Source organism: Equus quagga, chromosome 14, assembly GCF_021613505.1.
Source record: "Equus quagga isolate Etosha38 chromosome 14, UCLA_HA_Equagga_1.0, whole genome shotgun sequence".
In the NCBI taxonomy this organism is placed as follows: domain Eukaryota; kingdom Metazoa; phylum Chordata; class Mammalia; order Perissodactyla; family Equidae; genus Equus; species Equus quagga.
The window spans coordinates 62,872,763-62,898,985 of record NC_060280.1 but is presented as its reverse complement, the minus strand read 5'-3'; the positions used below and the strand labels follow the sequence as shown (position 1 = coordinate 62,898,985).

Here is a 26,223-nt window from a genome sequence, read left to right as displayed (position 1 = left end):
TTCTATCCTGATTGGTCACATTTAAATTAGGGCATTCAATTTGTTGAGGTGCAAGATTGAGTGGAAGGCGTATTGTAGAGTGATGTAGACAAACTCCAGTGCATTCAGAGAAGAGTAATGGTGAGAAAACAAGAAACTTCATCATATTAGAACTAGGTTAAAGGAAGTTGAGGTGCCCGTGGTGGGAAAATAATAACTCATGTACGCATTTAAAAGTACAATGGTTGGCCGAATAATTAGATTTATTTAGAAAAATTTTAATAGGAAGAGTTAGAACTAATGCATAGCTTAATTCAAAGAAGAGACTTCTACTCTGTGTTCCCTTATTTAGAGGAGCCCAGTCCTGAGCTGTGTGACTTGGCCTTTGCAGTGATGTTATAGTGCTATAATTTTACTTCCTCTCACTAGAAATATTCCCTATGTGGGAATCATCCCTGAATTCGGAATCAGCCCTGAATAACAACATTTCCACTCTTGACACCTCAAGCATTTTAATGGGAAGAGTGGATACTTCTATGCTGAAAGGGAGATTTAGAGATAAAGCTTATAAAGTCGTTTGAGGTCCTCTGGAAGGGATCTCACTGCATCTATTAGGGTCAGCAAGAATCAGGGTTTCAGGGTCTATACATTGACATAATTCTTAGCTGGTTTCTCTCAGTGAGCATGTGGGTTTTGGATTGTGAACCCTGATTCTTACCGAAATCTAGAGAACAATTGGTTACCAAATTCTAAATAATTTTCTTAAGTAAGAAGACTGACATTATGAGTCCACTAAGCTTTCTTCTACAGATCACATTTTCCCTAAACTTGAATCATTTAGATTACTCCTTTCTGGGCCATACATTTCTTAAAATTAAATTATGAGTGGTGATGTTTTACTATTCTGCCATCATACTCAGCACTAGAGATATTCCTCCAAATTTGGTTTGCTCTTCATAGCAGCATTATTCACAATAGGCAAAAGGTAGAAACAACCCAAGTGTCAATCAATGGATGAATGGACAAACAAAATGTGGTATATGCATACAGTGAAATACTATTCAGCCTTAAAAAGAAAGGAAATTATGACACATGCTACAACATGGATGAAACTTAAGGCATTATGCTAAGTGAAGTAAGCCAACACGAAGGACAAATACTGTATAATTCCAAGTATTTGAGCTACTCAGAATAGTTTAATTCATACAGACAAAAAGTAGAATGGTGGTTGCCAGGGCCTGGGGGCAAAGGAGAATGAGGACTTATTTTTTAACGGATACAGAGTTTCTGTTTGGGATGATGAAAAAGTCCTGGGGCTAGATCATGATGATGGTTGCACGATATTGTGAATATATCTAATGCCACTGAATTGTACGTTTTTAAGAATGGTTTAAATGGTAACTTTTATGTTATGCATATTTTACTACAATATGAAAACTTTTTTAAAAATTTCATTTCCTCCTACCTTGGATTGCAATAAACTATCCTTGCAGTATAAGTGAGGTCATCTATAGAGAATGGCTAGTACTGTTTTTGCTGTATTTTTCCTCTAGCAAGTATAGTACAAGAACACGTTAATCTGATTTCCAATCACATAATCAGGTGGATGGGCATTATTAGTGCCATATGCAATAGTCATATCCCAGGCATCAATAATACCCACATTGAGATCCACAAAAATGTCCCTCATGATAATATTCTGAATGTAGCCATGAAAGTCACTAAACATCTCTGCATTTAGATATATCCCCCTGGTGTTTTCAGTTTTGAGGATCACTTTGGTCTCTGGGCTTTGCAAGAACAGATGTTCAATGGCCTTTTGAATATTGATGGCCCTACGGATGAAAATGTGGATGGGAAAGGGTCTGAAGTGCTAGCCGAGGGTAATGACAATGGCTGTGTCACTGTCTCCTGCTACCCGGTCAATTTCCCATGGAATGTAGTTTTCATCTTTCACCGAGAACAGATTTTTGGTAATAAATGGATGACCATGCTTTTTCCACTAAATCAAAATGTGTCTTTCAGTATCCAGAAGCATGTAGGTTTTAAAGATCCCAGTTCCATGATGATCAAAATATTTTAAGGCTGATGGAAAACAAATCAATAAGTCTTTTAATGAAAGGAAAATAATGATGTAATTTTAAAATGCACATATTTGAAAAATTCTAACCAAAATCACTTCTGACTGTGGTAGCATTGCTGCCTATCAGGGCAAGAGAATTTTACCAGATGCATTAAGATCTTAATAATACTTTGAACTTTCTATCAGAATATAGGAAGAGGAAGAAAAGTGTCAATATTTGCGAATGAAAAAATAAAACAACTTTTTATGAAAAACTCAAATCCAAACATTTGGTGAGTTAAAAAACAATAACAAAACAAATAGCAGAAAAGGATAGCAAAAAATTCTAATTATTATTCAAATAATCCCAGAAGTCAACTATAATGTCAAAATAAAAATAAAGTACATACTTTTCACCACTTTTTGTAAGTAGTAAATCCACTGACGCAGTCTTGAGTCTCCCATGAGGTAGATAAGTTTTCTCTTCAAGCAGTCATTTATATTGTTTGTTTCATTCAACTCGATCTGTTTGCAAAATGCTGTAATCCACCTTTTTCTCATAGCATAACCACTGGGGAAAAGAGTCTTCACTCCAATCTTACATTTCGTTTCTATGTTCTTACTCTCTGGCAATAAAAATTCCCACAGCAAGCAATTTTTATTGCCACAAACCGTTTCAGAAATACCTTCTTCATCTTCCCCCTCCTCTTCCTCTTTGTCCGCCACCATTCTCTATTCCTTCCCTCCTCTCTTCCACAAATGTTTATTTAACAAGATCGCGTTAAACAGGTAAATTAAAAATTCTCACTTTGGAATAATCTCACTAGTGAGTAGTTTTTCCTGGAGTAGGGATAGATTTCCTTTTATGCATTCGCCATGTTTCCCTGGGCTTCACCTTGTCACCAAGGCCACTCCACTGCGAGACAGCTACCCAAACCAGGAGGAAGTGTGTGGCCGTGAAATAGCAGGACTCGGTGGCCCAGCTAAATATTGTACCAACGACATTGGCCTTGCTGGCTTGTAAACCTCCTCTTCCCCAAACTACTTCTCCAGGAAATAAACTGGAACACATTTATGAAATGAGTGTCACATACTGTTTATTTTGTGTATATCAGAATCATGTTTCCTGGTTAATCAGAAAACCCCTTAAATGTTTAATTGTGCCCAGGCCTGTATGTAATATTCTCAGCGTGGTCTGATTAGTGCAGAAAAAGGGAGGACCATTATGTCCTTATTCTGAACACTCCAGTAGGAAAGTGGCCTGAGCTGTACTCACTGATCCACATCAAGCTTTCACCCAAGTAAGACTCAGGCTATTGTTATATTTTGCCATTAAAACCACATCTTCTTTGTCTTCTAGCTACATCTACTGGTTCGGATTTCGGGTATAAGTTTAGGGACTTAAATTTATCTTTAAGGAATTATATCAGGTTTATAAATGGGTCTGAAAAATAATAGTCTGGCACTGTCTTCTAAGAAACTGCCTGACTTGGGGCCGGCTCCATGGCCGAGTGGTTAAGTTCGCGCGCTGCGCTGCAGTGGCCCAGGCTTCGGATCCTGGGCGCGGACATGGCACTGCTTGTCAGGCCACGTTGAGGCGGCATCCCACATCCCACAACTAGAAGGACCCACAACTAAGATATACAACTATGTACAGGGAGGGTTTGGGGAGATAAAGCAGAAAAAAAAAAAAAAGAAGAAGATTGGCAACAGTTGTTAACCCAGGTGCCAATCTTTAAAAAAAAAAAAGAAACTGCCTGACTTTACTAGAAATTACTGTCCAGGCAAGAGGGAAATCACAGAAATGTTAAGAGGACTCAAGTTGCCTCAAGAGTCTGAGAACTTTCTTTGGTGTAAAAGTCGGGCATGGATGACGGCTTCCATGGCAGAGAAGGGATCTGTCTTTTCCACAGACTGTGAGCTTTAGATCTGGGTACATGATTTATTTATAGCTATGTTCTCCACAGGGTTTAACAAAGTGGGTTCTCAATATACATCTATTGAACACATGAAAAAAGGGCAATGATAAATGTAAACCCCATTGATTGTTATAATGGAGATCATTTGCTTTTCTGAAATTCCCTTTAACTTTGTTTTGACCACTGAAGTTCACGTGATAAAACTGAAAAAAAATCCACGGAAATTGTTAGTTAGTTCACAGAACTTCAACTGAGATGGTTTAGCTGGAAGAGAGATTAGAAATTAGAAACAATGAGATTTCCTAACTCTGTAACTCATTGGAGACATTTTCGCCAGTACCCAATTATTGGCTTTTCAGGAATAAATCTCAAGTTTAAATACAAATAACCTGTACATTTTGAGAGTAGGCAGCTAAAATTAAGGGTTGCCTAGTCTTTTATATCAGACTCAGGATGAAAATTGGTTTGAATTGATATGGAAATAATTCCCAAAAATAAAATCTCTCCTGTAAAACCCAAGATAATTGACACTATTTGTTCCAGGAAATGAAAGGTTGAAATGGTTAATGTCAAAGAAATATCTCTTAAACTAAGAATGTCCTTTAAACAGATAAATTGTGAACATGGCAGGCAACAGCACAATGGACTTACGGTTACATGATAAGACCTCAATGGAGGTGAAGTTCTTCCTCATTTCAACCCCCATGTTGGACCTTCAAGAAATGGGAAAATAAATTAGCCTGATATCTGCCCAGATGTCAGAATGAAATCACTGCCTTAGAGGAATTGGACCACTCTTAACTCTCTGTAAATGCTTTTTTTTTTCTTTATTTTTATATATTTAAGGTATTCTGGGGAACTAAATGGGTCAGGATTCTGAGAAACTCTTCCCCTGCTAATGGCAGGGACCCAGAGATCTAGAGAGAGTCATTTACCTTCCATGTGCAATTAATCAAATATATATATCTTTGATTTTACCTTCTCAGTGATTTCCTACCACAAGCCATCCTCCCCACCCTTACCACCCATAGTAATTCAGGCCTCCATTGACATTTTCCTAGGCTAGTACTTCTCAAACTCGAGCATGGATCAGATTATCTAGAGTGCTTGTTACAACTCGGAATCCTGGGCCTCAGCCCCAGAGCTTCTGATTCAACAGTTCTGGGGCACTTGAACAAATCCCTGCACCTCCATACTCATAGCAGCGTTATTCACAATAGCCATGACATGAAAACAACCTAAGTGTCCATCAATGGATGGACAGATAGAGAAAATGTGGTCCATATATACAACAGAATATTATTCAGCCTTAAAATAGAAGGAAATTCTGCCATTTGCACCAACATGGATGAACCTGGAGGACGTTATGCTAAGTGTAAGAAATAAGTCAGATACATAGAGACAAATACTGCATGATTTCACTTACATGTGGAATCTAAAAAAGTCAAATTCATAGAAACAGAGAGTAGAATGGTGGTTGCCAGGGGTGGGGGTTGGGGTAGATGAGGAGATGTTGGTCAAAGGGTACAAACTTTCAATTGTAAGATGACTAAGTTCTGGGAATCTAGTGTACAGCATGGTGACTATACTTAATGACAATGTATTGTATATTTGAAATTTGCCAAGAAAGTAAATCTTGTGTGTCACCACACACAAAAAATGCTATGTGAGGTAATGAATATGTTAATCAGCTTGATTATCACTTCGCAATGTATATGCATATCAAAACATCACGTTGTACACTTTAAATATATACAATTTTTATTTGTCAATTATACCTCAGTAAAGCTGAAAAAAATAGTTCTGGAGCAGTGTCCAAGAATATGGATTTCTAACAAATTCTTAGATGAAACGGGCTGCTGATCCAAGGACATTAGTTTGAGAACCTTGTCATAGATTGTTATAATATTATCTTTCTTCCCCTTTGGTTTATCCCACTTAAATACATCCTCTCTGTTGCCTGCTTTATTCACCTACACAAAATCTCTCCATGACTTTCCATCATTAACCTACGGGATAAGGAGCAAGCTCCTTAACTGGCATGCAACTTTCTGTGAGCATCTACTCCTCTAGCCTCATCTTCATGCACTCTCCACCTTCACAAGTCCCCCAGGGGTCTGTTTTCTGTACTCTGTAATCTCCTTGAGAGGAGAACTTAGGTCAACCTTATTCACTATAAGATTTCAAGTGCTTAACACAGTGAGCTTCATCTCAATTAAGATAGTGACTACATTTGGTCAATTAAATTTATTCCATCAGAATGAAATCCATCTGGGAGAAAGAAGGACTCCTAAGGCCAGAGCAAGAGAACTCCAGGATGGACAAAGGAAGTATTTTTCAACACTGAGGATTGCCTGAATCCTGGGAAAGATTTTTTTTGGATCAAGTGAGAATAATATTCCTCTCATTAAGAGCGCCAGAGGGCTGGGTAACTGAGAGGCCAGGGTGGTTGGACAGTGATGGCTGCATAGAGTGGTGGAGTCATGGAAACAGTGCTATAGCAAATTGACATTAGAATAAGGTAGATTGGGATTCCAGTTCTGGCCTTGCAACTTACGTTGGCCAAGTTATTTAACACGTCTGTGCTTAAATTTCCATCTATGTGAAATGGGCATGATAATTGTCAATCCCAAGTGTTTTACTGAGGATCCTATCAGACCTATCTTTAGCACAAGATTAAAATTGTCTCAGTGGGAAATTTGAACTTTTTGAAACTTGAAACATTTATTCTTCCACATCTACTCCAGGTAAGGTTGAAGTTGATGAAGGAGACCGATACCTGGCTACCTTGTAAATCTGGTTACCAAAGCCAAACTTTGATGGGACATTAAAATTAGGATTAAAAACATGTACTCATGGTATAAAGGCATTCGTTTCAATGGGTGTTGTCTTACTATTGAGTGTGCATGTGTGTGTATGTGTATTGCATTTCAGAAGAGGGTCCAGAATATTGGACCATACTGGAAACTGAAAGAATTGTCAATAACTCTGTTGCTTGTATGATGTCTTCTCATGTGGTAACCCCTTGTTTATTTTCCCATCATGATTATCAATAAAACTCTTAAATTAAAAAGACTTTTTTTTTTAACTTTAAAGAAGTGAGTATCTAAGGAGGTAGCGTCTGATTCTGTCACCAGGGTTGGGAGAGAGAACCCTGGTGGGAAAATGTATTTATTATGCTACAAATGAAAGGGAAACAGTCTTAGTGCCCAGCCTTGTGGGAAAGCAAGATGTCAGAGAACCTAGCTTGGACCTAAGAAGGGGCCCTAGAGCTTAGCAATAGAATAATCCGTGAGGGTACTTGGATGTGGAATTATGTATGAAGCCAGCTATTCCTTGTATATGCACTAAATTGCCTGTGAGGAGACTCAAATCTCTACTTCAATGCAGTGGGGGGGGGGGGGGGGGGGGGGGAGAGAAAAGGACAATTTAGATAGAGCAGGGGATCCAAGAAGGAAATGTATCTATTGGGAAGTAAAACAGGGTGGGGCAGATTACTGTCACGGATATAGCCCACTTGAGAAGCAAGATTGCACCAAAAATACATGGAGGTCTGCCAGACCAGGGACTTAGGATTTCTGAGAGCAGCCAGGAGAGTGTGCAAGGAGAGTTCCTCCAACCCAGGCTGCAATGAGGACCATCTCAGGAGGGAGCCAGATGTGGCCAACAGGGAATATATCCCACATATACAGATAGTCACTGCCTGTAGAATTAAGACATAGTTCTGAGACCTTCAAGACAGAAAGGCCTCTATGTCTCCATGATTGTGTCTCCTTTAGGTCTTAGTAAAATATTTGTTTGAAAAAGTCCAGCCTCTTTTGACTGAGTCATAGGATAATGGATTTTTCCATACCTTCATCAGGAAAGCAAAAGGAAGTAAAGGTGACATAGAGGAGGAAGGGAAATCTTGTAGAGGTGTAGGGTCGGTGTGCCCTGCCCCCTGTCCTTGTGTCATTATAATATTTGAATTGGATTTCAACTAGAATTTCCAGGATATCATGCTATCCAGCTTGATCTTCAGAACCGACATAGAAAAACCAAGGTCTTTCTACAGCAGCAGTTACCAAACTATGGAACCAAAGTTCCTTAAAATGATGCACTAAATAAGTGTTCCACAGTCAAAAAATTGGGGGAAATGTTTTGTGCTCTATTGCTTCTTGACAGAATAGATACTAAAGTTACTGAGAAGGCCTACTGCAAAGGAATCTATGTGATTATTTTCCAAGATTGTATTTCACTTATTCTTTCATTCAACAGTTGAGAACCTTCTGGTGTTGGGCGATGTGCTGGGCCTGTGAGACAAAATGGTAGCCCTCAATGGCTTCCTACCATACATACACGGCCTCTGAGGTTCTGCCTTCCCTTCTGACCTCCTCTCTCCCTCACTCTTTGCATTCCAGTCTCACCGGTCTCCCTCATGGTTCCTGGAACATTCCAGCATGCTCTTGCCACAGGTCCTACTTGCTCTTTTGAGAATGGTATTTCCCCCCAAATTCACATGGCTCCCTCCCTCTCTTCATTCGGGTTGCTGTTCAAGTGACCCATTCTCAGGCTCAAGCCAGGCCTTATCTGACCACTCTTTAAAAACAGCATCCACCATCACATTCAAATCCCATATTCTGATGACTTCATGTTACAAATCTATTTGTTTGCTTGTTGTCTTTCTATCCCACTAGAATGTTGAATTCTGAACACCTAAAACTGTGTCTGAAATATAAAAGGTGCTATTTATAAATTGAATAAATGAATGAATGAATGGCGAAAAAATAGTTACAGTTATTGCCTCAACGAGCTTACAATTTAGCAGGGGATATAAAATACATATATTTGAAATTTAATAGTGTAATGAGTGTTATAACTGGGGAAGAACAGAAACAGCAGAAGAATATGGGACTACCACTGTACCCAGACTTGGAGGAAATGATGTTTAAACCAAGGATTGTGAAATGCCGGAGTTGAGAGAGAACATGGTCCATTTGTGAAATAAAAGGAGTCCAATCTGACTGACAGGGAGCAAGGCAGTATAAAAGTGAGACAGGCAGCTGCAGAGCTGGGCCAGTCCTTGTATGCATATTAAAGAGTTTGAATTTCATCCTCAGAGCAATGGGATCACATTAAGGGTTTTAAGAAAGGAAAATTAAAAGTCATCTGCAGTTTGGAAACATTAGTCGGAGTGCAGTGTGGAGAATAAATTGAAGGAAAAAAGACTGTAGGCAAGGAAGCCAGCTCTGGAGATTGTTGTGATGATTTACGTGAGATATGCTGATAGTTTACACAAGGATAGAGGCAACAGCAGCAGAATAAAATGTCTGGGTTCAGGAGATAGTTGGGAGGGACAATTCATTTGATATAAAGGGTGAAGTAGATTAAATAATGATACCATTCACCATCCCCCTTTTGATTTTGCACAGCATCTATTAATACTCCGTAGGATTGGTATTCCACGGAATATATTATAGGAAATACTGGTCTACAAAAAATTATTGAATCTGGAAGTATTACCAACTATGGAGAACTACAGGCATACGGAAAGTACTTCATTAGTTATACTCCTTTTAGCAACTAGTCAGGATGAATAAAATGCTTGCATAGGTGACCTGTATGGGACCTGGGAATATACTACCAGCTGAACTAACTCTGAATGATGGACCTAATTACAACCTAGTCAACATTTATTGACATGATAAAGGGAGCTTGATTAGGAAAAGCTATTAGGCAGAGTTGGGCTGAAACTAAGTCTACCTGTTTATATCGATTATTGTATTCGAAGGCCTGTTTACCTGTGGAAAAGGCTCCGTTCTGCCTTTCTAAGATAGGAAATGTTTCCATTCTTGGTGGTCACATGGGTTAGGGCCTCACAAGGAACATGCGAAGGCCTCACGCAGTAGAAAGCTTCTTGGTCTCGATCATCCAGGTACTTGCACAGTTCAGCGCTTGAACTGAGGATCCGGCCACATTTAGAGAGGACCCGGGAGGTACCATTGGCAAAGTGGCCCGTGAAGATCACCTTGTCACAGCCTTGGTTCCTTGCCCTCCAGAGAGCCGACACCCCTTCACTGGGGTGGATGAGCAGGAGAGACAGAGAGACCTGGCCCTCCCAGAACAGAGTGAAGCTGACAAGGTAGGTGCCGTTGTTAAAGTCTGTCACCTTTCCTGAAGCGCCTGCCTGCAGGGCGGGGGAGGACATCCTGGCCTGCAGGAAATCCCCGCCATATTCCTTCCTGCGTCCCAGGTGGTCCCTCACCTGCAGCACGATGTCTAGCTGATCCCCTTTGCAGTGTGTGTCTTGAGGGTTGAGGAGGGTAGCTCTGCTGTGTGCGGCACTGGTGGTGGTGTTCACGTGAGTGAAGGGTCTGGGTGGGACCAGCTGGCCGAGTTTCTCCATGATTCCCTTTATTCTCAGCTCAGTCTCTGTTGGTGAAACTGCTGGATCCAGTGGCGCTTCAGGGTGTGTGGACTTTCTGAAGACGTTCCATTGACTCAGGGTGATAGGGCTTCTCAAGCCGAATAAGAACTGAAGAACTGAGGGAAAAGGGATATATCAGCAAATAATATGGCTTGGTTTTCAATGTAAATTATTATGGTTTAGTTTATACACATTTAGGTGTGATGTAATCGTATCAAAAATTGATTCTAACTAGTTTTCAGTTTTGGAATCATAGGAATTGATTTCCATGAACTGGGACTTCCTCTGCTTCCAGGAGAAGATTTTATTTGGAAGTCATTGGCTTCAAAATTAACTATACAAAATAAGTATATGTTACTTCATGATTGAATTTTAAAGTGTTTATCTTTGCCAGCCCCTCATTTGGCCTATTTTTTCTTTATAAAAATCATATAGCTATATTATAGATATATGGAAAAGAGCAAATTTTAAAAAATATGATCCTACCTAAGCTTTGCTGTCTTTATGCTATTTTTTATTATGCCCACCCTTTCTTTTTCCTTCCATGTATATGTTTTACCTAGTTGTAATCATACTACAAATATAGTACTAATTTTGCACCTATTACCACGTTTTATAAACATTTTAATATTGTTACACAATTTTCATGATCATTATTTTTAATGGTTGCATAATATTCCATCAAGAGGATAAGTAGCCAATGATATTGGACTATTGGATTATGTCTGTTTCCATTTTACATCACACTTGGATATTTTCTTACACTCCATATATAGGATTACTTCCTTATGATAGATTCCTAGTGATAGAAGTACCAGATCATCTATTATTGAATTAAGTAATCAATTGGTCAAAGAACATAAACATTTTTATTCTTCTTGACTGTCAGATATGCTCACAAGATAAGAGTTTACATTGCCACTAGCAGTATGTAAGGCCACCTGCTATGCCACACCAGTGTCTCATTGGTCATTGCAGCAAACAAGGCATAGAAGTTCTGAATAATGCTCCTTAACAAGAGTTCCTGAGACAAATATTTGGTCAAATGAAATATTTGTTTAGCTGACAATGGATGCCATTATATCCACCTGGACAAAGAGGTCACTGGAGGGAAAACTACCACCAATTTAAGGTTTTTTCAGGTCCCAGAGTCTCCCAAGCCCTGTGGAGGGACATTTGGCCAGTGGCCTAAAATGAATTGGGCGAAGCCAGGATTGGAAACCTACCCCTGTTTGGTTTTTGCTTTTTTGTTGTTGTTTAAGTCAACTGCTGTTTATTATTCATACAGAAAGTCTTGAAGTCCAGGTATGCTATTTCCTCTGCCATAACTATTATCAAAGATTTTTCTGGAACAAGATATTTGGTTATGCCAAAACAACTTTATAACATCACTTATTTCATATTCTAATAATTGGGTCATTGCCTGAATGAAAGATTCATACAAAATCTATCTTCTGATTGATGACTTTGGATAGCTGCATGCTCACCGAGAGAAAGGGGTTGTTCTTGGATTTATCAGTTGACTAAAAATCCCTTACAAAATTCATCACTTTAAATATTTTTGGTTAAATTATAAAATATTGTCATTAAAACTATTTGCAAATTTGACAGGTGAAAACTGACTTATTATTTTAGATTATATTTACTTTAATACCAGTGTGTTTCAACTTTATTTTCCCTCAAATACTTGGGGCTTTTTTTATTGAGGTCAAAATAGTTTATAACATTGTGAAATTTCAGTTGTGCATTATTTGTCAGTCACCACATAAATGTGCCCCTTTACCCCTTATGCCCCCCCACCTCCTTCCCCTCTGGAATCCACAAATCAGTTCTCTTTGTCCATGTGTTGTTTATCTGGGAGAGTTTTTATTTCTCCATCGTATCTGAAGGATAATTTCACTGGATAGAGTATTCTTGGCTAAAAGTTTTTGTCTTTCAGAGATTTGAATATATCATTCCACTTTCTCCTAGCCTGTAAGGTTTCTGGTGAGAAATCTGCTGAAAGCCCAATAGAGGTTCCTTTGTAGGTTTTTTTCTTCTGCCTTGCTGCCCTTAATATTTTTTCTTTGTCATTGAATTTTGCCAGTTTTACTAATATATGCCTTGGAGAAGGTTTTTTTACATTGATATAATTAGGAGTTCTATTAGCTTATTTTACTTGTAAATCCAGCTTCTTCCCCAGGTTTGGGAAGTCCTCAGCTATTATTTCTTTGAATAAGCTTTCTGCTCCTTTCTCCCTCACTTCTCCCTCTGGAATACCTATAATCATTGTGTCATAATTCCTAATTGAGTCAGATATTTCTCAGAGAATTTCTTCATTTCTTTTTAGTCTTAGTTCTCTCTCCTCCTCCATCTGAAGCATTTCTATATTTCTGTTTCCTAAGCTGCTAATTCTGTCCTCCACAATATCAGCTCTGTTATTCAAGGATTCCAGATTCTTCTCTATTTAATTCATTGTGTTTTTCATCTCCAACATTTCTGATTGGTTTTTCTTTATAGTTTCAATCTCTTTTGTGAAGAACTCCCTCTGTTCATTAATTTTGTTCCTGATTTCATTGAACTGCTTTTCTGAATTTTCCTGTAACTCATTGAGTTTATTTTTATGATACTTATTTTGAATTCTCTCTCATTTAGATTATAAATTTCTACTTCAGTTTAGTTTTGTATGTGGTGGGATGTTTATGATGATATTCATTTTATTCTCATATGGATGGTTGATTGTTCAAACAATTTATGGTAGAACTATTCTTTTTCCATGACTTGTCTTTCTACATTTGTCAAAAATCAATTAATCATATTTGTATGGCTACATCCCTGGAGTTTCTATTCTGTTCTACTCATCTTCATGTTTATCCCTTCATTAATTTCATATTGTGTTGACTATTATAGCTTTATATTAAGTCTTGAAATTTTGTAGTGTGACCTCCAACTTCATTCTTCTTTTTAAAACTTGTTTTGTCTATTCTAGTTCCTTTGCTTTTCCATATAAATTTTAGAATCAGCTTATCTAGGTCAACAAAAATTCCTATGGAGTTTTTGTTTCAAATTGTGTTAAATCTATAGATTGGTTGTGAGACAATTAACATGTTAACTATATTGAGTCTTCTAGTCCGTGAACATAGTAAGTTCATTCATTTATATGTCTATAATTTTTCCATCAGAGTTTTGTAGTTTTCAGACTACAGATTTTGTACTGTTTTGTTAAAATTTTATCTTGGAATTTTATTTTTAATCTCTCATATGTGGCATTGTTTCTTTTTACTTTTTATTTCTAATTTTTCATTGCTAAAATATGATATATAGAAATTCAATTGAGTTTTGTGTGTTGACCTTATATCATATGACCTTGATAAACTTACATGTTAGTTCCAGGAGCATTTTTGTAGATTCCTTGGAATTTTCTATGTAGACAATTATGTCATCTGCAAATAGGGCCAGTTTTATCTCTTCATTTCCAACCTACATGTACCTTGTTTCTTTTTCCTAACCTTATTGCAACAGCTAGCCTTTCCGGTATGATATTAAATAGGAGTGATGGAAATGGTCATCCTTGCCTTGTTTATGATCTCAGGGGAAAAGCATTCAATCTTTCACCATTAAGTATGATGTTAGCTGTATGTTTGCCACGGATATCCTTTAATGGATTAAGGAAAGGAATTTCTCTTTTATTCCTAGCTTGCTAAAAGGTTTGGTCATGAATGACTTATGAATTCTGTCAAATATTTTTTTCTGTATAAATTGTTCTAATCAGGTAATTTTTCTTCTCTAGCCTGTTGACATGGTAGATTATATTGATCAATTTTTTTAATATTAAATCAGCCTTGTGTTCTGGGCATCAAACACACATAGTCATAGTATATTATTCTTTTTATATATTGTTGGGTTTGATTTGCTAATATTTTGTTGAGGATTTTTGCACCTGTGTTCATAAAGGATGCTGGTCTGTTATTTTATTTCCTTGTACTCTCTTTGTTTGGTTTTGGTATCAAGGTAATGCTGGCCTAACAAAATGATTTGGAAGCTTTCCTTTTCTTTCTATCCTTTGGAAGAGATTGTGTAAAATTGGTATTATTTATTCTTTAAATATTTGATAGAATTTTCCCATGTAACCATCTGGGCCTGGAGATTTATTTTTCAGAAGAGTTTTAACTATGAATTCTATTTAACTGATTTTAGGACTATTCAGAATTTTTAATTATTCTTTGGGGATTTTTGGTAGTTTGTGGCCTTTAAGGAATTCATCCATCTCATCCAAGATGTCAAATTTATATGGTTGGAGTTATTTATGGTTTTCCTTTATTATCATTTAATGTCTGTAATTTCTTTAGTAATGTCCCTTCTTTCATTCCTGATATTGGTTATTTATGTCTTCTCTTTTTTTTTCTTTATAAGTTTGGCTAAAGTTTTATCAACTTTATAGATCATTTTACAGAAGCAGTTTTTGTTCTACTGATTTTCTCTATTATATCTCTGTTTCTAATTTTAATGATTTCTACTCTAATATTTATTATTTCTTTCTTTATGCTTGCTTTTTCTAGTTCTTTAAGGTAGAAGATTAAGTTACTAATTTGATGCCCTTTTTCTTTTCTAGAATAATCACTTAATGCTTTAAATTTCAGTCTCAGTGCTACTTTAACTGTGTATAACAAACATTAATAAATCATACTGCTGTTTCATTCAGTTCAAAGTGTTTTCTAACATTCCTTGAAACTTCTTCTTAGATCCAAGGATTATGTATAAATGTGTTTAGTTTCCAAATGCTTGGAGATATACCAGTTATTGTTCTGTTATTAATTTCCAATTTAATTTCATTATTATTATTTAATTTCATTTTTTTCATACTTTGTAAGATTTTAAAATTTTTTAAGGCTTGTTTTATAACTCAAGAAATGTTCTATCTTGGTGAATGTTTCATGTGCACTGAAAAAAATGTATATTCTGCTGTCGTTGGGTGAAGTACTTTATAAATGTTGATTAGATCCTGTTAATTGATTGTATTCTTTAGTCCTTCTTTATTTTTTATATATTTTTTTGAGGAAGATTAGCCCTGAGCTAACTGCTGCCAATCCTCCTCTTTTCGCTGAGGAAAACTGGCCCTGAGCTAACATCCGTGCCCATCTTCCCCCACTTTATATGTGGGATGCCTGCCACAGCATGGCTTGCCAAGCTTACCATGTCCATACCTGGGATCTGAACCAGCAAACCCCGGGCTGCCAAAGCAGAAAAGAATGTGCGCACTTTACCACTATGCCACCAGGCCAGCCCAGTTCTTCTTTCTTTGTGCTAACTGTATTAGTTTCCTAGGGCTACCATAACAAATTACCATAAATTTGGTGGCTTTAAACAACATAAATTTATTCTCTCACAGTTATGGACACAAGAATTTTAACATCAAGGTGTCAATAAAGTTGATTCTTTCCCTAGGTTCTGAGGCAGAATCTATCCCATGCCTCTCTCCTAGCTTCTGGTGGCTGCTAGAAATCCTTGATATTCTTGGCTTGTAGATGCACATGTCAATCTCTGCCATCATCTTCACATCATCTTTCCCTCTGTGTGCCTTCTCCCCTTCTCTTCTCTTAAAAAGTCACTTGTCATTGGCTTTAGGGTCCACTCTAACCTAGGATGATCTCATTCTGAGATCATTAACTTAATTACATCTGCAAAGACTATTTTTCTAAATATGGTACATTCAGAGGTTTCAGGTAGACATATCTTTGGGGGGGGGCATCATTCAACTCCCTACACTGACTTTCTACTTGTTCTATCAATTACTGAGAGCAACACAGAAGTCACCAACTATGATTTTGGATTTGTTCTTTTCTCCTTTCATTTATTTGTCCTGTTCTTGATATATTTTGAATCTCTGCTGTCATATATATACAAATTTATGGTTGCTATAAATTTGGGGTGAATTGATCCTTTTATCATTATGTAATGATCCTATTTACTCCTAGTAACTTTTCTGTTTCTGAAATCTACTTTGTCTGAATTAGTAAATCTATACAAGCATTATTTTGGTTAATATTTGCATAGTATATCTATTTTTATTATTTAACTTTTAGCCTATCTATAGCTTTACATGTAAAATGGGTGTATTATGGACAATTTATGGTTCATTTTTTTTTTAATCCATTCTGACAGTCGCTGTCTTTTAATTGATATGTTTGGACTATTTATTTTTAACGTATTTATTGATAGGCTCTAACTTAGGCCTGTCATTTTATTAACTGTTTTCTCTTAGTTCTCTCTCCTTTTAGTTCCTCTATAACCATTTTGAAACACACCTAGAACCATCTTAACAAGATTTGCCCTCAAGGAAAACTATTTCACTAGACCTTAGACAGCTTGGGTTTGCCAAAGCCTCACCAACCCAGAGGAAGGAAAATATCCAAATCCAGCTCCCCCTAGCCTTCTTATTTCACCCAGGAGTGAAGTGGGGAGAGGAGGACAGAAAGTGGAAAAGCATTTGTGCAGGTGAACCTTAGGGGTACAAGCTCACTAAAGTACTGAGACTAAATCATAGGACTATAGCATGCTTCTCCTCCCCCATACTTTACCATCACATCAGTAGGGATCCAGTCTAAACACTGGATGACAGCTAAAAGTATTGGAAGCCTCAGACCCTATTTAAAAAGGAGTTTCCAGGAAAATCCAAAGGCAAAAATTCTAGGGGAAACTTGGTGCTGGCCCAGTGGTGCAGTGGTTAAGTTTACATGCTCCGCTTTGGTGGCCTGGGGTTCACTGATTTGGATACCAAGTGCAGACCTATGCACCGCTTATCAAGCCATGCTGTGGCAGGCATCTCATATATAAAGTAGAGGAAGATGGGCACGGATGTTAGCTCAGGGCCAGTCTTCCCCAGAAAAAAAGAGTAGAATTGTTGGTGGATGTTAACTCAGGGCTAATCTTCCTCAGAATAAATAAATAAATGATTTTTAAAAATTCTAGGGGAAACAAAAACCAAGATTCTAGATGAAATTTTAGCCTCTGACACCATGTCTTTAGTAAACAGTAGACAGTCTAACTCCTATCCAGATAAACATAACACCTTACACTAAAGGCCTATCTACTCTGTTCCAGTTCACCAATATATCATGTCCATCTTTCAATAAAAGATTAAAATGCATGCAAAAAGAAAAAAACACAGTTTAAAGAAACAATGTAAGCATCAGAAGCAGACTCAGCTATAGTAGAGATTTCGGAATTACCAGACCAGGAATTTAAAATAACTATAATTAGCGTGCTAAGTGTTCTAATGCAAAAAGTAGACAACATACAGGAACAGATGGGTAACGTAAGCAGAGATATGGAAACTCTAAGAAAGAATCAAAAGGAAATACTGGAAATCAAAAGCACTGTAACAGAAAGGAAGAATGTCTTTGGTGAACTCATTAGCAGACTGAACACAGCCAAGGAAAGAATCAGTGAGTTTGAAGGTATGTCAATAGAAACCTCCCAAACTGAAAAACAAAGATAAAAAAGAATAAAAACAAAAACAAAACAGAATATCCAAGAACTGTGGGGAAAATACAAAAGGCATAACATAATGGGAACAACAGAGGGGAGAAAAAAAGAGAAAAAGACAGAAGAAATATTCAAAATAAGAATGGATGAGAATTTCCCAAAATTAGTAACAAACATCAAACTATAGATTCAGGAAACTCAGAGAACACCAAGGATAATAAATACCAACAAATCTACACCTAAGAATACTAAATTCAAACTGCAGAAAATCAAAGACAAAGAGAAAAATCATGAAAGAAGGCAAAGGGAGAAAAAACATCTTACCTATTGAGGAACAAGGATAAGGTATCTATGTCCTATTCTAGAAAACCTATTAATATATTAGATTACATGGTAAAGGGAAGTTAAGACAGGACATGCAATTAAGGTTGCTAATCAGCTGACCTTAAAATAGAGAGAGTATCCTGAATTATCCAGGTGGGCCAAATGTAATCACAAGAGTCCTCAAAGTGAGAGAGGCAGAAGAGAGAGAACCAGAGAGATGGCAGTGTGAGAAGAACTTGGCCCAATGTTGCTTGCTTTGAAGATGGAGGAACCAAGAAAAGTGGACCCCTAAAAGGTGAAAAAGGCCAGGGAACTAATTCTCCCCTAAACTGTCCAGAAGAGTATGCATCTTCATTTTAGCCCAATGAGATCCATTCTGGAATTCTGATCTCCAGAAATGTAAGATGATAAATTTGTATTGTTTAAGCCAGTAACTTTATGATAATTTGTTGCAGCAGCAGTAGAAAATTAATACAGTTATAACTCTTGTTTTAAAGTCTTTGATAATCCCAACATCTTTTATCTCAGGGTTGGTGACTTTTGTTTATTCTCTTGCTAGTTGTGATTTTCCTGGTTCTTCATATGCTGAATAATTTTTCGCTCATATCCTGGATATTTCAAATATTATGCAATGAGATTTTAGGTCATGTTTAAACCCTAAGGCTAACACGGATTTTTTTTTTTTAATCAGGCAATTGGCCCAGGTAGGTTAAAGCCACAAGAGTCAATCCACCTTTTGTGGGTTCCAGTTCCAAGGTCTTTCAGGTCTCAAAGCCTTTGCTGTGCTATTTGAATCTGTCCCATGTGTGTGACATCCAGTGGCCAGTCTGGAACCTGGGCAGTGGTCTAGTCTGTAGTTCAAAGTCTCTGGTGTGCTATTTAGGGTAAGATCAGTACATGCTAAACTCAAGTTAAGCCCAAAAATTCATCCACCACTTTATGGGATGGCTCTTTTGAGCCTTGTCTTCTCTGCAATCTCTCTAACCCCTTCTCATTCTCTGGGGTCCCTACTCTTCAGCCAGATAAATGGAGCAGGAAGAAGGTTTCCCAGCCTGAGTGAGAAACCTAATATGCTTCCCTGGATTTCCTGTAGCAACTGAGATCAGGCAGGAAATTTGAACAAGGTCTGACAAAAGCAAGATGAACACCATATGGGGTTCTGAACTCTTAAGGGAAATATTATTTGGATAAGATTCAGCATGTAATGAGGTTTTAAACTTGAAGAGAAGTATAGTAAAAAGGAAAAGAATTAAACTTTCTATTTTTAGATAATTGTAAGTTCACATATAGTTGTCAGAAATAATAGAGAAATCTCATGTATCCTTTATCCAGTTTCCCCAATGGTAACATCTTGCAAAGCTGTAGTAATATATTACAACCAGCATATTGACACTGATATAGTCAAGATACAGAACATTTCCATCATGACAGGGCTGCTTCCTATTGCTTCTTTTAACCACTCCTACTTCCCTCCCACCCCAACCCCTCCTTAACCCCTTAACCCCTGGCAATCATTTATCTGTTCTCCATTTCTATAATTTTGTCATTTCAAGAATATTATGTAATGGAATCACACAACATATAAGCCATAAATATGAGCAAGGAAAAAGAAAGAATTTTGTGCCAGGCTCTTAAAATTAGGCGTATAAAGGGGAAAATCTCTTTAAAATAGTAGTAGCAGGGCTAGGATCAATATTCAATGCTCAATTTCACTCTTAGCCCAATTGCCTCATTCTTTTATTAACCTGTTTCAAATATTCATATTTCAAATATAGATACATTAAGGATATATACATATGTCAAGTATATATATTAGGGATAAATATATATTTAATATATAAATATTATGTAAATATATATACTTCAGATACATATATATTTCATATATATAAACCCTAATATATAGGGTCTTTTTCAGAAGACTGTAAGATCTTTTGTTCTCATGATACATCTGACAAATATCACCAATTACTATATAATCCTCCTCTTCTCTGTCATTTTCTAACCCATTGCTTTCTTCCTCTCGTTGACTGAAGATTGTGAAGAAGTTGGCTTATAGTCTTCTTCATCACTAAAAGTCCTGACATCCTCCAGGTAGATCTCCACATCCATGGAGCAATTCCTCCAATACCTAGATCTCTTTGTCACTTAACCTTCTCAGCTGTAAGAGTAGTCAGACTACAATTCAACTTCCTGTCACCCTGCCCAAGTGAAGTGTAATCATCTTTTCCTCCCTACTGCCTGTTTGTTTCTGTTAGCCCCTTTCCAAAAGACTTTAAGTGTATTCAAATATCTCCCATATTAAAAAAATAAAAGAAAAACTTTCTAAGCTTCCTATTCCCCCTTTAACTACTATCCTGACTTTCACTTATTCCCTACCCCTACCCAATTAAGCTTCTCAAAATTTCTCTTCAATCACTGTTCTCTCTTTCCCTCCTACCACTCACTTCTCAGACCAGTGCTTTTCTTGTTCCTCAGGGCAATATCATTAGCAACTCTTTCTTCTCACTCCATAGCTCACCCAAGGAAATATCACAGACTCCAAAGACTTCAGCTGCCATTTATACTCCGATGCTTCCTAAATCTATTTTTCTAAACCGGATCGTTCTCAGCTTTCAATCTGTATATTCAACAACGTCCTGAAGCAACATCTCCATTTAGATGACCGAAAAGCACCTCAAACATAGACTGTTTATATCTAAACTTATCTTTTTTCTTCCAAAACTATTTCTCCTCCTCTTCAGTGAATGGCATCACCAGCCATGCAGTTGTGTATACTTGAAATAATTCGTGTTTTACTCGACTTCTTCACCCCCATAGTCAATCACTATTTCTGTTGATTCTATCTCAAATCCATTGACTTTTCTCCATCCCCATTGTTAGTACCTTATTTCATGTCACCACTACCTCTCACCTAGATCACTGAACAGTCTTTCTTTAGTTATTTAACAGTTCTTTATGAAGCATCTTTTATGTGCTAGACACTGTTCTGGGCACTTGGGATATACCAACAAATAAATACAGATAAAAATCCTTGTTCTTACGGAGGTCACTTTATAGCAGGTCAAGATAGACAATAATCAATGGACATAATAAACAAGTAAATTATTTAGTATTTTAGAAAGTGAAAAGTATTATTGCAAAAAGAATGTCAAACAGTGTAAGGGAAACGCTAAGAGGTAGGGGTGGGGCTGTTTTCAGTGTTATATAAAGAAGACGAAATTTGAGCAAGTACGTGAAGGAAGAATGGGAGCTGCATGAAAACCCAGAGGAAGAACAGGCAGAGGAAACAGCCGGTGCAAGAACATCTTGGGCCAGCTTAAGTGGCCTTCTGTATCCTTTAATCAAGGCCTGAGGAGACACGGTGCAGGGAGTTTGGGCTCTACAATGCTGCATGAGGAGCCACTGAAGGTAGTTAGAGCAACATCCAAATTTTTATTTGAGAAATATAATCCTGGATTCTTGAACACAAATATGACGTCCCATATTTCTGTATCCCTAATCCATAGGCCGGCGCCTGACACACAATCTATACTCAACAAACGTGTGTTGAATGGATGATTAGAGCAGGCTGAGACTGGGGGCAGGGGAAATTAATTAGGAGACTATTTCTACACCATAGATGAGAAATGACAAGGGATTGCACTAAAGCAAGACAATGGGGATGGAGAAAAAGGATAGATTTGAGAGATATTTAGGAGGCAGAATTTATGAGACAGTGGCTGAGTGCTTGAGAAGGGAGTTTTGGCTTGGTTGACTGGTGGGCTGTAGCAACATAGGAGAGAGAGGAGAAAGAGCAGGGAATTTGTTTCCATTTGGTTTTGTCTGTTTTGTTTTTGCCAAGGAGGGTGGTGAGGGAGATTCTAAATTCAGTGTGCGTTTCTTTGTCTTGGTAACACTAGTGCAAGACTGAGGTGAAGATAACCTGTGAACACCACATTTCCAAGTGTGGGACACAGAAGAGGTCTCAGTTCTGGGAGTGCACAAGCAGAGCTTCTCAAACTGGAGCGAGCATAGGAATCATCTGGGGAGCTCGTTAATACTTCATAATCTTAGGCTCAAGCCCGGAGATTTCTTGTCAGTAGCTCTGGAGTAGGGCTCAGGAATCTGAATTTTATACACACATGCACAAACCTGGTGCTCTGGTGCAGAGAGTGTCCACGCCTCACTTAAAGAAACACAAGTATTGGTAGTGGATGGGACCTGAGCATATGAATTAAAGATACAAGTATAAAGAGAAAAGGATGGAAGGAAGAAACCTAGAGAACACAGATATTCATAGAGCAGACTCACAAAGAGAAACCTTCTGAGCTGTGGGCTGAGAGCTCTGTTATGGACCACTTCACATTATTGTCTGAATGTCTTAGACTTGTGGTCCTTCTCCTTTGGGGCTGGGAGTTTGTGTTAGACAAAGTTGAGAGAGACACTTTTAAAAGAAGTTGGGTTGAAATTTCAAAGAACCTTGAATGGCTAACTGAGTTGATCTCATCAGCGCTGTCATCTGTGAAAGCCATTGGTGAGAGTTTTTGATCAGGACAAGAAGATGATGAAAGCAGAATCTTTTTTTTTTTGAGGAAGATTAGCCCCAAGCTAACATCCATGCCCGTCTTCCTCTGCTTTTCTATGTGGGACACCTATCACAGCATGGCTTGACAAACAGTGTGTAGGTCTGCACCTGGGATCCGAACCGGTGAACCCCGGGCCCCTGAAGCGCAATGTGTGAACTTAACCTCTGCGCCACTGGGCTGGCCCCCAAAAGCAGAATTTTTTAAAGGCCAGTTTGGTACTAAATGTTTGGAAGGAGGAGAAAATGAGGCAAGATCCGTCAAGAAAGACTGCAGAAAGGGAAAATCAAAAACTCAGCTGAGCTATGCAAAGAAAAAGAAAACCTCTATGAGGAAGGCAGAGGGCTGAACCAGAGATTCAACTGGACTGCAGACTCAGAGGCTGGAATTGGAGAGAATTCTTAGACGGGATGGTTAGTAGTGCCAAATACTACAGAGACGGCTGCAAATCCACCAGCCATTGAAACGACAATCATAGCATATATATTGTCAAAAGGATTAATGCTGAACAAGGGACCCTCTCAGTCACATCCATTGCTAAGATGACACGCTTTTTAACTTTTAATCCTTGCCTTCATAAAGGTGAGCATTCAAAGTCACTGTGACCTTCTCTGAAATTCTGAAAAAGGAAACAATTCCTACCTTTGTGTGGTCCTTTGAAACCAAGTAAATGACCCAGAAAACTAAGATAAATACCAACATCAGCGATAATTTACGAGCTATGGCATTTGGAAACGAAGTGAGGACTGGAGAGAGGACAGGAGAAATCATCATCAGCATGACGTTGCTCTCTATGCTTTGGTTCCTCCTCAGTACTTTCCAGAACAGGATTATCTTCTATACAGCTGCTGTCTCCTGGGTTTCCAGGAAGTCCCATTATATGTTCTATTAGGAATCAGAAACCATGGTAGTCCCTGAGGCAGGGAACTGAGCTGGCTGAAGGATTCCTGGTTGCTGACTCTCAGGTTAATTCTTTAGTATGGAGTCATAGCAGAGCTCCGAGCCTTTTCTCTCATTAAGAACACAGTGAGCGTGGCAAGGTTTAGTAACTGTTTACCCCAAGAAACACTTTCTTCAGGTGCCCTTCAATGAGCCCCAGTCTCTAAATCTCTCTCGGATACATAAACACATGCACACACACGTGCAGTACCTGGTACCCTCTCTCCCTAGTCTTCCCTGCCTCCTGAGGCTTCCTTCTAAATCTCCCATTTGTTTTTTCAGGCAGCTTCCTTCCACCTCAGGTTTTCCGTCTCCTCATGCTAAAGCAGTTGAAAAACATTGCCATAAAGGGCAAGCGTGTACTCTTTAGAAAAGGTCATTGCTGAGTGGCCAGAATTTTAGTTTTAGCTTTTTAAGCCAAGAATTGCAAAAGTCTCAGCTAAATTATGGCAGTGTTTCTCAAACTTTTTGCTCATGACCCACAGTAAGAAAATCATATCAAATCCCATTTCAGAGCTCACACTGCGCCCCCCCCCCCCACAAACCTCATAGAGCAATACTTATCCTTACTGCATGCAGAGCACAGTGATCTTTTCTAGTAATTCTATTTTATTCCATTCCATTTTAGTATTTTCCATGCGCAAATAGAATAATTGTACTTTCCCTGAAGGGTTGCAATGCTTCATTTGAAAAGCACTGACTGGTCTATGGTTCTCCCTCCCATCTCTGCCATTAATTCTGCAAATAAGAGTTGGAAAGCGTCGCACCTGTGGAGGAATATCTTCTCCATCATGTTCTCGCACAGCAATTACAGCCGTCCTAAGCTTGTTGGTTAAAGCGGTCTTTGTGTTTATTTTAGGGTTGGAGTTCCCCTATAAGCTTCATTGATCAAAGGCTGAAATGCCATTTGTGGCCACAGTGTGCCAGATGGAATCACAGCCTCCCTTTCAATGACCTGTTCCTGCTCCCTCCACGCAGCCAGCCAGAAGAAAGAAGCCAGGAGGAAGCTCCTCAGTTTGTTTGAGAGAATGGACATATCCAATCCCAGCCCAGGGTCACCTTTGGTTGGGGCCTTCCATAGTTTTATACAGAGGGCATTGCCTTTGCTCACGCCTTTGCTTTGTGTCTTATGGAATTAGTCACGTCTGCAATAACAGAAGTATCTGAAAAAACCAGAAAGAAGAAAACAGAAGCCCTTGTCCACAGTTCCTGAATGACTGAGACTTCATGTGGCTGGTTCCTCTCAATATTAGGAGTGCTTTCTTTGTGAACTCCTTCCCTTGCTCTAAACAAATGCATACATTAAGCATTCCAACAACAATTTAAATTAAATCTCAGGCCATAAAAGGAAGAGCTACGGGTCTCAATCCCACTGCAAACTGCATCTGTAACAGGGTAGGAAAGAATCTAAAAGAGCAAACTCTGTGGACATGGGGGTCACTGTCACTAAAGGTGGTACATGGTCACAGTGTAGCCACCTACTGGTGGCCTGTTACCATCACATTACACTAGCCACCCTCAAATTGCATTGCTCTGCATGGGAATATCTACAGAGATAGAGATATCCAGATACAGATATACCTTGATAGAGATACAGATACAGATATAGAGATATAGATATACCTAAATATCTACATATAAACATAGAGATATCCAGATAGAGATTATATAGAGAGATATACACGCATGTATTTCATATATGTGATATATGTATACACACATAACATTGGTTTGTTTGCATCCATGCCAATCCCTCCAGGTACGCATCCATATAACTATATAGATATCAAGATGTGATCACAGCACGTTGGAAACCGGCACTAAGATGCAGTAGATAATTTCTGAAGGAAGTGATTGAAAGAAAAGAGATAGATCCCACCAATCCTTCCCCACCCTTGATAAGGTATGTTCCTTTCTACTGCCTTGTACTACAGTGTTGTGACGATTCTAATAGTGGGTCCAGGATTCTTAAACTAAACCCCGGGAGTCTGCTCCTCGTGTGGAAGAGAAAACACTTGCCTCCAAAAATCCTTAATGAGAAATGTGTGCTCCAAGTCACAGCCTAATCACCACTGCCACGTAGATAACTGCATGGCAAACAGACAAATGCTTGGTACCCCTAAAATATGTAATTAACTCACCTCGTTTTCACAATAGTTGTTGAGCTAGTCAGGACAGATACTGTCATGCCCACGTAACAAAGAGCCTGGGACACAGAGAGGAGCCACAAAACTGGTCTGAGGTCACGGCGTCAGCATTTGAGCCAAGTCCAGAGCACCAGGCCCTTGACTTGTGTGGTGGGCCTGCCGCCCACAGGAATGGACGCAATGAGTTCAGGGTATGGCTCCCCAATCCTTACGATTGATATGAAAGGAAATAAATACAATGAAGGAGAGCCGATTTTTGGTTGAAGTAACATAGCCTTGACTTGTGCTTTTCAAATTAAAATTATTTTGCCTGATGGTGGGGGGCCGGTATGAGGCCACATTTTGGGGGAAGAGGGCTACTGGCTACTAAACAGCCCATTTTCCTCTAGTGTTAATTTTACTCAATGATTTTTGGGGG

General features: G+C 38.4%; 1 protein-coding gene across 1 annotated transcript; it reads right to left on the bottom strand.

Annotated features, from left to right (window-relative positions):
• Positions 1 to 1,528: 1,528 nt before the first annotated feature.
• On the bottom strand, positions 1,529 to 24,451 carry LOC124251872 (NXPE family member 2-like). The gene is given in 6 exon segments (XM_046684799.1): positions 1,529 to 2,064; positions 2,452 to 2,667; positions 4,612 to 4,673; positions 9,741 to 10,474; positions 23,362 to 23,465; positions 24,424 to 24,451. Coding segments are annotated over 6 exon segments (1,680 nt in total).
• Positions 24,452 to 26,223: the final 1,772 nt, after the last annotated feature.